The 13,078-nt window shown below is 40.9% G+C and overlaps 1 protein-coding gene across 1 annotated transcript in view; it reads left to right on the top strand.

Annotated features, from left to right (window-relative positions):
• lgr4 (leucine-rich repeat containing G protein-coupled receptor 4) overlaps nt 1-13,078 on the top strand; it is a 38,402-nt gene that overhangs the window by 14,317 nt on the left and 11,007 nt on the right. The window contains exons 3-6 of the mRNA XM_050064692.1: nt 6,269-6,340; nt 7,685-7,756; nt 10,891-11,106; nt 12,574-12,645. Of these exons, the coding sequence (XP_049920649.1) occupies nt 6,269-6,340; nt 7,685-7,756; nt 10,891-11,106; nt 12,574-12,645 (432 nt within the window). The remainder of the gene's footprint in view (nt 1-6,268; nt 6,341-7,684; nt 7,757-10,890; nt 11,107-12,573; nt 12,646-13,078) is intronic.

Raw genomic sequence — 13,078 nt, 5'->3', positions numbered from 1 at the left:
TTTTCCAGGCCTAGAAATGGTTTGGAAATAACAGAGTGTTTCAGAAAGGTTTTGAATATATGTTGTTTTGGCTATATTTTAAAATGTGTTCGTAAAAATCTCAAAACATGTCCAACATTACGCAAAATACTTGTAGTTCATTCATTTTTCATAACCGCTTATCCTCTTAGGCGTCGCAGAAGGGCTGGAGCCTGTCCCAGCTGACATTAGGCTGTGATAGGCTTGTAGTATTGATTTAAAATCTAGTGCTGGGCAGCATGACTGTTGAAATGTCACCAGTATCACATGATGCACATTGGCGTACGCAGCTAGTTTGTGGCGGGAATGTGTAATGAGGGAGTAAAGTTGGCAAGCGCTAGCAGTTTGCTTATCTGCAAATGCTTGGGAGGTGAGTGTTTAATAATGCACGGCTTCTGAACCGCAAATAAAAGACATGGCTCAATAGAGAGGTAGAAAAAAGGGACAAAAAAAGTGACACACTGAAGAAGACTTTCTGTTGAAACGTCTGTTGTGTACTGGTACTGCCATCCAAGCTGGTTGATTAAACTTACTAAAAGGACATTTGAGAGTGCTGGTGTTTTTCCCTTTTTCACTGTTTTTGGCCGTGCACCTCACGAGTGTATTTATTTTGAGAGTGCTTGCCTGTTCCTACGTGATTTCAATAGAGAGGTAGACCTTACCTGCGTCGACTCTGCACCAACACCAAAGCATCAAGACAACCAGAAGGTTGCTCATCATCTGCACATATTTCACACCTACTGTAGCCAGGCCAGATGAAGTCAATGCTTCTACCAGCATGTCAAGCATCAGTTGATCCATTGATCCAGTCCATTGCTGCATCCGATGATCTGCCTACTTTGTTTTAACTACTTGAATAAAGTCATGGAAATGGGGTGAAATATTATAGAAATGTTACAGAAAACTTTTGAAAATTCGTTGATAAAAATGTGTGGGAACCCTGAATATGGTAACAATAACTATATTCAAATATAGCAGGGAATGAGATCTTTTTGAGTGATGGCTCACATTGGAATTGTTTGTCCTGATTAATTATACTACAGTCAGTTGAAGGGGAACTCTAGTGTTTCCAGTGAGACACATATTTTGTATTGCTGGAAACAATACACAATATGAGCATTGTTTCCTTACTGTGGAGAGATGACGTCGTACACATCAGAGATTTTATTGCCCTGAAGTGGCAGATTTTAGCTGCATGATTATCATGGCCAAAAGAATTCACACTAATGAAATTATTTTTATATCTACACAAAATGAATGATAATAATAATGCTATCAGTCCAACTCATCTTAAACTTTGTCAATTATGTGTTTTATCTCTCTTTTGGTAAATTAATTACACAAAATACGAGTGTAGGAGTGCAGTGGTGAGGGAGACAAGAAATGGAAATTATTGAGTGATGCTGGATTATTTACACAATATTATTATTATTATTATTATGAATTCATTTTCCATAACCGGTCATCCTGTTAGTTGTCGCAGGGGGGCTGGAGCCTGTCCTTGCTGTCATTGGGTGAGAGTTGGGGTACACCCTGGACAGGTCACCAGACTATCACAGGCCTGACACATAGAGACAGACAACCATTCACACTCACATTCACACCTACGGACAATTTAGAGTCACCAGTTAATCTGCATGTCTTTGGATTGTGGGAGGAGGCCAGAGTACCCTGAGAAAACCCACGCTGACACGGGGAGAACATGCAAACTCCGCACAGAGGGGCTCCCCCACTCAGGGTTCGAACCAGAAACCGTCTTGCATTGAGGCGACAACACTAACCACTGCATCACTGTGCCTTATCATCAGTACTGCTATAATGCAACACCCCTGCCTCTCAGTAACTCTCTTTAAGGACCCTAAAAGTGCTTCTAGTGACAGTCAAAGCTGCACCAGACCTCCTGTCTGCTCAGGACAGAAACTGAGGAACGTTGTCTTCCAAATTTATAACAGTTTGCTGTTGCAGATGTTGGTACTAAAAAGAAATTTATTTAAACTGCAGATGTAAAATGATTTGTCTTAACAGCATAATTTGTAGCTTTGTGATCAGCTTGAAAGAGCGTTACCTTGGTGACTGGATGTTTCCTGCTGAAATGTACCTCGGGAGTCTTAGTTAACTTCTACCCTGAAGTTTTTAGGTACACAGACTTGTACCTTTCTGTAACCTTTTTCTTTTTTAAATCAAAGAACCAGATACTTTAATAAGTAACACAGTTGTTAATTTTTTGTACTGATGATTCAACCAGGAAAGTGTCATGGCGATCCAACTGTGAGTCACGTTGTCGGTGGGAAAATGAATGTGACTTGTACTTCCAGAACCAGAGGCGCCTGAAATAGCTCCTGTCACTTCACAACTCTTTTATAATTTAATGATTCTTGGAAATGGCAATATGATCATCTTCATTGCCAACATGAACACAGGAAATTAAGTCACACGCTTAGTATCACAGATACCTACCAACAATGGTACAGAAAAAAGGTGTGTACTGTACATGTGGGAGCATGTCGTGGGGGAGGGGTGCTTGTTTGGGTTTTGCCACAGAAGTTACCTAAATAGAAAGTTAAATTGTACTGTTTCAGCAAAATTTAAAGCCCAAATGCTTTTTTTCCCTTGATGGTAAATCATGTTTGTAGCCTTCAGCTGTCAGAGTGCACTGCTAGGGCTCTTTGTGAATTTGCTATTGACAAAGGTAGACCTGTGGGAGTGGTGTTGCACAAGGAGAGGATTTAGCCTTTCCTCAACGAGATTTAGCACATTCTTCTTCCCTCGTCGGAGCCTGGGGGGACATGTACTGAATTTGCTGAAAGATGCAAGAGGAGGAGAAGCTTTTTATGTTGTGAAACCTGAAGGATGTCTGAATGATTTGTCAAACCATGTTTGCATGTGGTGGTTAGCGGCTCGTGACAGCGATTGAAGGTTCTGGGCTGTGTGAGCTCTCACGGAATCAAGTCATATTGACACGAGCCACATTGGTCACTGTATGTTGGAAATCAACAAGAGTGACTCAGACAAGATTCGTGTCATTTTGAATTTGTAGGTGGCCATCTGCGTGTGACAACTTGCACTGTAGTCATGACTGCAGATTATGGTCTGGGAATTAAAATCTTATTTCTTATTTAAGCTGTCACAAGACATCTCTTGACAAATTGTGGCTCAGTAGAGACACATCGATTGGTTGATTTAATAGTATTCTGAATTGTGGAATTCAGCTGTGGAATTTATTCATTGAACTGACAGCCTTCTTTGTAAAGCTAGTGAGCATTCACATCCTAATATGACAGCTTTGGTCAACCACTTCAAGTCAAGCAGTAAATAAGGTCTGTGAATGGCCCCAAATTCATTTAATGTGGGTTTAGAGCAGTCGGTCTGCTGCTGATGGAGGCTCTCTTAAAAGACTTAATGTTTTTCACATTCAGCACACTCTTAAGTTCATGTTCAAATTTGAATAAAATGCAGTAAAAGCAAAAATAACCAGTTATGCTTACTCACATGCTTTCCTGCCAAGCTCACGCAAGCTTTGAATTTACAAGCACATTACAATTTTATTCAACTTGGTTTTTTTTCTTTGGTTTGCCATCCTCGGTGACACCATGTTTCTTGGCTGCTTGACAGCCGGCTATCTCTCTTCCATTTTTGTGGCAGATGGAGAATTTATTAGAAATTTGTTGCCTCTGTAGCCAAGTTTCCGTCCATGTGTAGAGCAAATTTTGACCAAATTTCCTCTGAATCAGCGTCCACTACTGTTATGTGAATTTTAGGAGCTGGTTTAATTGAACCACACAGCTGGTGGCGCTGATTCTCTAGTTAAGTGCCATTAAAGGTAGGATCTGGAGGATTTTCAAACAAAACAAAATATAGACATATACAAATGAAATCCTGCTTAATCATCACCTATGGGCTTCTACTCATGTGTGGTGGTGACTCTGTTTGCAGAGCTCCTGCCCTTTAACTGTATTTTGATGTTTTAGTGAGCTCGGACCGCTTCTGGGCGGAGATTTCCCCAGCCAGTGAGAGAGCGCAGGTGCTGTGCCTGAGCGTGTCCAACTGGCACCCGCGCGAGCCTTGCCTGAACCTCTTCTCTGAAGCCTTCTTCCGTACCTCCGGGCTCCGTATGCCCGGGAGAGTTGAGCCTGATAGGAGGGGCCAAATTTGAATGTGTGTTTACAAACAGCAACTGGAAAATCCTCCAGACCCTACCTTTAAATCATCGCAGGAGAACAGGGTGCAAGAAAATGACGTAATTAAAAGGGAACCAGTCAAACCTCAAATGGTGAAAATTTAGAAAACATGAGGGACGTATAGCATTTACGATTGTCTTGTGGGGGTAACAGAAATGTTATTGTAAAACTTATTTGATGAAAAAATACCGCCATTACAAATACATGCTTTGTGTCGCACTACGAGACTTAAAATGCTTCTTGAGGCAAACAAGTGATTTTAAATTTGAATTAAGTTAAAAAGCCTTGATTTCAAAACATGGCTGCTTAAATTAAAACACCAACCGGTTTCGACCCAAAGGTCTTTGTCAGGGTACAAAAGGGTGGACAGGAGTCAAATTTCACATTTTATAAGCTTGGTAGGGGGTGTCACCTTATCTTGATTAACAAGTGAGCCCAGGTGGGTGACAGCAATGGATTGCAATGAGAAGCCATTTTGAAAGTGAAGCACCTCCACAAGTGTTTAAAAAAACAAATGCATCCACGCATGAGTGCCTGAAGTTAATTTATTTCTTCCCATGTGCCGGCCTCTTTTCTTTAAGAGCACCTGCATTTTTTGTTGAGTGTCATGATAAAGACGGTCCTTGAGCACACTACTATCTTGTTCTTCAAAGTGATTTTAAATGTTTGGCTATATACAAATTTACTTGAGTTGAAAATGTTATTGACGTGTTATACACACTTAACAGTGACTTGTTGAAAAGAAAGAAAAAAAAAAATACCACGTCATGTCCATCTGCCTTTTTGTGTTTGTTTTAAGGCTGCTCACTTCATTAAAAGAAAAGAATCAAAATATAGCTAAGGACAATTTGAAGTTGCAGGAGTTGCAAATTTCTGATAAAGGTATAATGTGTTACAACATGTTGTTAATAATGAGAGACCCTCGCTTACAAATCATATTCCACACATAAGGGAACAGGCTTGTTTGGTACAGACCCCAGCAAAAATCACATCATCATCAGTTGTATATTTTCTTTCTTAAAACAAAATGCAAAAATTCTCGGTCCCACTAAAATTGTGACTCATATGAAAATTTTAATTGCATATTGTGCAGCCCTAGTTTGTGATGCAAATCATTGATTATATTTGTTGTAAAAACATTTAGTTTTTCTTGATACAAACTGTGAAAGGAAAAAATATGGGCTAATATTTTTTGTGGCGTGCCATTTGCCTACTGTTGGCATACAGTGTACTCATAGAACAGGTATTTTAGCTTTGTCAGTCTCATCAGGGATAGTTTTACGACAGAAATGCTACAGTGGATTAGCTCTCCAATTCACTGAAATTGATGGCAAACAAAAGGCCAGTTCTGACTGTACATGAAGGGTATGTGGTCATCTAACAGTCAGACTTGATTCTCAGGCTCACACCCAGCAGCTCTTGTTGCAGGGAATTCAGCCTGGTCTGACTCACGTTGCAGAGTGATAAATCTGTTGCTAATCTCTCAGGCCAGATAGTACATTCGGGCTGCGTCTCCCAATCAGCCTGTCCCATGCTCATTTACACCCTTATTTCCTATACACTTCCTGTTCCCAACAGGAAAGGGAGGTGTCCCCCATCGGCCTCAAGTAATTCATGCAGGGACTGAAGAAGCTGCCCAGTGATAAATGTTACAAGGCAAAGACTGTTACAAGAAGACACTGCTTGCATCAGCCTCAGAGGGGTGAATCAGTTTTTCACCCTCTATGGGGAGCTGAATAGTAATGGTTAGGAGGCTCGGAGAGGGATCTAAGAGGTGATATCCAGGAACAGCTCTAATCTCTTGAGGGTGACGGATGAAGTGACAACAGGCCATGGCACAGACACATGTCTTTGACACCCCAGGCCCCATGTTCAGCTTCAGAGCTGGAAACTAATCTACTGAGGCGCTAGATGTAGAGAAGATCTCACACACTATGTGCTGCTTTACTCAGAGATGAATTATACTCTTTGTGTTTGTTGCTCTGTTTCTTTTGTGCAGAAATGTCTCCTGTAGCTTTAAAACATTAAAGAAATGTCCAGAAATCTAAGTGTGACTCTTTCTGTCCCCACAGACGACTTGCGGGGAATGACCTGTCATTCATCCACCCTGAAGCCCTGTCTGGACTGCATCAGCTCAAAGTCCTGTAAGCACGCACCCTCCCTGTCACCACCACCGCCATCAACACACACAAGCACACACACTTATGGCTGCAATGGTGTGAAGTTTTCCACACACTGGGGGAGAGAGTAAATATTGCAGTTTGCGGTAACATTGTGGTGCTGTCAGTTATTGCCACCCTAAACATAGTCATGCAATTTACATCTACTCAGAATAGACCAAATGCCTTTTTCCATCCCTGCCCTCACAGTATCTGTGCCTGTGAAAACACCTAACACAGCATTGCACACAAGCCCTGTGTAAAAATTAGTTCTGCGTAATTTACATCGGGCAGCACACCCTAGTGTGCCTGCACAGACTCGAACACATCGCACAAAGCACTGCCCTGTTGATTCTGCGACGGGCCAAAAGTTCAAAGTCCTGTTGATCTACAGGTGAGGTCTTGGTTACACGACTAATAACACAATCGCATGGTGGTATTGTATATGCTTATCATATCGAGTGAATTATTCACATTGTGACTTGTAACCGCACAAGTGAAAACAAAGTGGAGTATTTTGACTACATGCAGCTCAAACAAACCCTAATCACATCAGGTTTGGGTCAGTTTTTACAAATAGAGTACCTCTATAAGCAAGTGTAAATGCTCTTTAGAGTGAAGATGAACGTGGGTACCTTCATAACTTGATTAGTGTTTAACGTTTCTTCATCAGCTTGGCAACAGGAATCAGGGATCAAGAGAAATAAATGGAGCTAGTGTCTCCAGTGAGGAGCCACATAAAAAAAAAAACAACACACAGCAGAGGATTTAAAAAGTTTGCCAGTGTATTTAGCATCAAATAAATCTGTGGACACACACTGGCTGCGGTCGAATAGTCAAAAAAAAAACATGTCCTTTGTCCTTTTCTAAACACTTTTACTTGGTCTTAATGGAAAATGTCACGAGGTCAAGGAAAGATGTGAAGGAAAATTCATAAGGACTTAGCACTGCGGCTGTCTTTACTTAAGAAAATCTGACTGTGCTTACACTAGGCTACGGTGGATGTTTTTGACATGGGTCACTTTAAATGTTGCTGTCTCAAGAGATAGTGGGACGGCATTATTTCTTTTACTTTTGTAAAGGAGGGTCCAGTGTATCCTATTTTAAAGAATATCAGAGAGGAAGCATAGAAGCACCTTTTACCTAGCTTATAGAGAATTTGACCAGCTCTTATCACGACTGCCATTAAGATATGTCTGGGTTATTTCACTCAGTTAGGAACCCTCCTCAGCAATAAAGACTATTCTAGCGCAGCCATTGTTTTAAATTCATGATAAAAATGTGTTGCAAGTTGAGTTAAAATCATCATTTCTGCCATTTTATCTTCAGGATGCTGCAGAATAATCAGCTGAAGACTGTGCCCAGTGCAGCCCTGAAGAACCTTCACTCCCTCCAGTCTCTGTAAGTCATCTGCCACACACACACACACACACACACACACACACACACATGGACTTACAGACACCCTCTCACATGCATGCATACTGTACGCATGTGTTGGGTATTGTTTGCTTAAAGAACCTGAGTTTCAAGTGGACCTTTCCGTCCTGCATTTATAGTATTAAGGAAACACTCACTGCTGCTGCTGCAGGTTGTAATAATTATTTGTTGGTGTCATCATACTGGTCATATATTTTGTTGGATTCATGTAGCTTCATTTGCTTGTAAACTGTCAAACATGACCTAACAGGGGAGAGGAACTACGATTAAGATTTTTAAACTATCAAAAACTTTTTTAAACTGCTGAAGGAACATGAAGGTGATCAAAAGGTGCTGCTGCTGCAAAAGCAGTTATTCATGTTAATATGTAAAACAAAATCACTCAGCTCTATTTGTGAGTTTTATGAAAAGCCTGTGTTTTCTTTAGAAGTTAATAAGAAAGCTACTTTGTCCTGAATTCCTGGACGAGAAGATCCGCCGCAGCCACCGGTGCTGTTGTCAGAGAAAGCACTGCAGTGTATTTACACAGCCTACTGTCCAAAGTGGAATTCATAGTGTTTGTGCCAAAGTAACAACCACATTCTAGACAGTTACTCACAAAGATAATATAAAAAGCAGCAGCAGGAGCGGGAGCACTGCAGAACCGTTTATCTGCTAATGTATGTAAAGATCGTAACGTTTGGTGCTGGGAATTTGCTTAACAAATTTATGCAAAAATGGGTTTATAGGCAACAACGGGGGTCAATTTAGGGTCACTGAATACTGATTTCTCAGTGTGAATGACAGACAAGATGCACTAAACTAAACGTGTCCAGGATGAGAGCGTTGTACGTGTGCTGTTGGTCGGTTTGTCCATTTTTTTTTTCCAAACTAAAAGATCTACAGCACCACAGGATGGATTGCCATTAGATGTCGCTCAGACATTTATTGTGCCCAGAGGCTGAATCCCAACGACTTAGGTTCACATATGTTGTTTTATGTGAAATGTCTCAACAACCTTAAGATGAATTGCTATTTAATTTGTTCAATACTTAAACTGTGTCTTGTGCCCAGTGCTAATTAGTCAATGTTAGCATGCTAACATGCTAAACTAAGACAGTGAAAATTATACCTCTTGAACTTCAGCATGATAGCGTTGTCAGTGTGAGCATGTTGCAATGCTAGCATTAGCATTTAGCTTTAAGTACAACCGACAACAGAGCTGCCAGCATGGCTGCAGACTTTTAGTCTTGTTACACTTTAAATTTCACTTTAAAATCGTATATTGTTTTTGCTCCAAAAACATGGATGATATACATTTGTGATGGATGTTAATTAAACAAAAAATAGAAACCCCAAATGCATTGTGTTACACTTACAGTTTGTCAAACTTTAGCGTCCATACAGAGAATTACCTTTGTTATATGTCTCTGCAGCCGTCATCTACATTATTTAAAATGCTCCACCACTGTAAGATTGCAATATAATCAGAGTTAATACTGTACTCCTCCTCCAAGTCAAGAATAAATGCATAAATCTCAATTATTTACTCGAGACATCGTTGATGTCACTCGGGGCGGTTCCACTGATATCACTTACTTAACTGCTGCAGTGTTTTTTGTGCACAAAGCCCTGTGCAAATGTAGGTCAGTCTTATTCAGCAGATCTGTGGCTAACTCCTCTCTTCCTATGTTGGGTTGTTGAGTTTTCCAGGAGCTTGTTTGTTTCCCCGTGTTTACTCGTAACTGTCAGCCCTCTCACGATTTCCTGCTCCACTCGCCCTCGGTCTTCAGCATTGTTTTTCTGCGACTACCAAACGTCAGTTTCACTGAGACCGTGATGCGTATATGGCTCTATTTTTTGCCACCTCCAGGGACTAATGAGGGAATGGATCCAGCTGGAGAAACGTGCTGAAAGTCCAGCTTTCAGCTATTATCACCCCTCTATAACCCTCCCCTTGTCCCTTGCTTCCCCTCTCGTCTTTTTTTCCTGCCGCTCTTCTTTCTTTTTAACAGATGTCTTTTCTCTGTGAGGGTTTTAAGGTCTGTAGCTGAAGTAATATGCTTTGACAGAGCCAGGACTTGGTTTGTATAAAGCCTTAGAGAGCTAAATGTCAATCAAGACTGTTTTTCTTCCAGCCCAGACACTTGAGGAATTTTGAGGGAGGGCGAGACACTCGGTGAGGGAGGATAGCAGGAGAAAACAGGGTGGTGATGGTGAAAGGAGCACTTGTGCATTCATAATACTGCTTAAATTAAAAATATTTCCTTTTTTACCACCAAGATTTTGGCTCGCTCCTGATAAAAAATTAATATGTTTGCAGGGTCACTGCTCTGTAGTCAGTCAAACATCAGATTCCCTGTATTTTCGCATCATCTTTTATATCCTCTGCATTGAGAGGAACTGGTGCAAACACCACTGCTTTTACACTACTACACTACCGTAGTCCGCATTGCATCTTGAATTTTATTTTTATTTATTGCGTCTAGTTTATATGTATAGGACTACAGATGGAAAAAAGTGTTTTGCTAAATCTGGTGCAACCATGTTTTCATTTCTTGTAAATTAATAATATCATTGCACACTGTTTTCTTATAAATCAAATAAACTAAACTAAACTTAGCTGCCTGTTTTTGGTGATACACAAGTTGTGGCTAATTGGGCAGAGTTAGCGTATGTTCATTGAATGCACATCAGAATTAGATTCTGGTCGATGCATTAACAGACATCCAAGACCTTTCAAAGCCTTAATGAAATCCAAGTGTGGTTAAAATGTGAATGAAATAAAATAGTGGAACCGTAGTGTGCAGTTATCTGCTTTTTGAAACTATATACACTTCATCTCCCAGATGATTTGGAGCTGCAAGGTGAGCTCTCTGGTACAAGCTATTTGCTGCTTTGCTCGCCATAATCATGACTGGCAAGGTGACAATAAATGAAAAGAAGGATTGGGTTAAAAAAATATATGGTTAACACTTATATGATTAATATAAATTTTTCTTTGTTGTTTTCTTTGCTGTTTGTAAGGCATTCACAGCAGTGTCATATGCCTGAGCCAATTTCAATATCATTAATTTAATGAGCCCATGCTTTGTCCTTGTTCCACTGTTTTGCAGTCGCCTTGATGCGAACCACATCACCGCGGTCCCAGACGACAGTTTCGAAGGCCTTCAGCAGCTGCGCCACCTCTGGCTGGATGATAACAACCTGACGGAGGTCCCTGTCGGTTCTCTGAGACACCAGGCGAATCTTCAGGCTCTAACGTTAGCGCTCAACCGGATCTCGCACATACCAGACAACGCCTTCGCCAACCTCACCAGTCTAGTCGTGCTGTAAGTAATATCGAGCTACTGTTTTAATTGGGGTTTGTAATAAAAATCTGCAGTGTTAAAGTACAAATATTCGCTGTTTACCTAATGTTTTTGGCCAGTTGGCCTTTGCCACAGTGTGCAGGGTGGATAAAAGAGACCATAGGCACCAAAGCATCTAGTGCAGTGTGTTTGATTTTCTAGTCGTGAAGCCATCATTAATCCCTTCAGTCTTCTACATACTGTGGCATTTAATTAATCAGGGTTTTTAGTGAGCTGTCATTTAAAAGCTACAGTACTGAGTGATAAACAGTTTTCGAGTCATTAAAGCGACCTTTCCCAAACAGCCAGGAGAACTTTGCATGCAGTCTTATTAGACCTATACGCTAAATAACTCAGCAGGAACAACCTGCTGGTGTACTTTTTTAAAACCTTAATTAACCAGGCGCACTGACTGAGAACATTCTCGTGTTGACTAAAATGACCCGAGGGAGTAGCTGAAGAAGTGAAAGTCACTGGGTGTAAAGTAGAATCAGGATATTTCTCAAGTTCAGAGCCAACACATGCAAATTCTCTGCAGCGTGAGCAGACAGTAATAGTCGGTTGTCTCGTGGTGTGTAATGAGTGGAGGGACTTTTTTTTTTGTATAACTTGAAAAAAATGGCCTCCCTGTCTGACTGTAGGTTACCATCTAGTTAGTAAAATATGAATACACTGCTCGTGCTCTGCTCTGAATAAAAGAAGCTGTGATTCCTATTTAGTTTCTCATGCATCATATGCATTATTCTGTCACCACAAATCAATGCAAAGTACCTCTCCTTGTTTCCTGCTCTGGCTCTGAATGTCTCCTCTGTGCGACTGCAAATCAGATTCCAAACACAAACATGCTGTAGTATTTATTTCCACAGCTTACAGTTAATAAGTCAACAAAACGGGATGCTGCTCATGCCCTGCTGCGTTTTTGCATACACGCACTTTTGCAGTGAAATGTGCCACTGGGGTTTGAATTTGAATGTTAACGACACTTTGAAAAAGTTTCTCAACTCTGAGCGTTAATGTAAAATCTAGATTATCTTGTTCTATTATGCATGGGAGGGAAACGCTAAAACCTTCCATGAGAGGAACTCGTGCAAACATGTGGTGCATTACGAATCCGAGGGATTGATCCAAATTGTTATATATTCACGCAAACACACGCTGACACACACATTGGGTGGTATTGCTGCAGGGTTAGTATAAACACGTCAGCGTAAACAGGAAGAAAAGACCTTGAATCTATTAGGCAAGGAAAGCCTTCTGCACACACACATAAAGCACAGACACCTGATTCACAAATCGCAGCCTGCCGCTTGGAGATTATTTGTGGAACATCTCACAAAAGCTGCAAAACCAGACTGGAATAAAACCCATGATGAGTGTGGAGGATCATTTTGAATCTGTCAAGGTATGAAAAACTCACAAATGTGTGTAAAACTGCTTTTGCTTCTCCAGACATCTTCACAACAACAGAATTAAAGAGATAGGAGACAACTGTTTCGCTGGACTCGTGAATCTGGAGACGCTGTAAGTGCACAGTCATACAGTAGTTAACGTGTGTGTGTATGTGTGTGTGTGTGTCGGTCCGAGTGTGTTTGTGCTGGTGTTTGTGTGTGCTAACAGCTCCCCCACCCACCTCTGCCCTGGTTCTCCAGACATCATTGTGTCCACTTCCTCCTTTAATTGCTCTAGGATAAATAGAGCAAAGTACATGATGCTTATCAAATCTGCCCTCCCACTGCTCACTTCCTCCTGCCACAGTCATGAAAAATCTTTTAGTGACAGCCTGACCTAATGGCAACCATATACTGTACAACACACAGACCTTTACAGCTTTTACAGACCATTGGGATGTTCTTTTTTTTTAATTTTTACAGTGGGCTCTGATTCCTGTTTAACAATGGACCAAAGAGTCAGTTGTTCATTAGTTATTGTAGCTTAAAGGAACACTATGTGGGAT

Source organism: Epinephelus moara, chromosome 1, assembly GCF_006386435.1.
Source record: "Epinephelus moara isolate mb chromosome 1, YSFRI_EMoa_1.0, whole genome shotgun sequence".
Classification (NCBI taxonomy): Eukaryota; Metazoa; Chordata; class Actinopteri; order Perciformes; family Serranidae; genus Epinephelus; species Epinephelus moara.
Note: the sequence above shows the minus strand (reverse complement) of the source record. Positions and strands in the feature narration are given on the sequence as shown.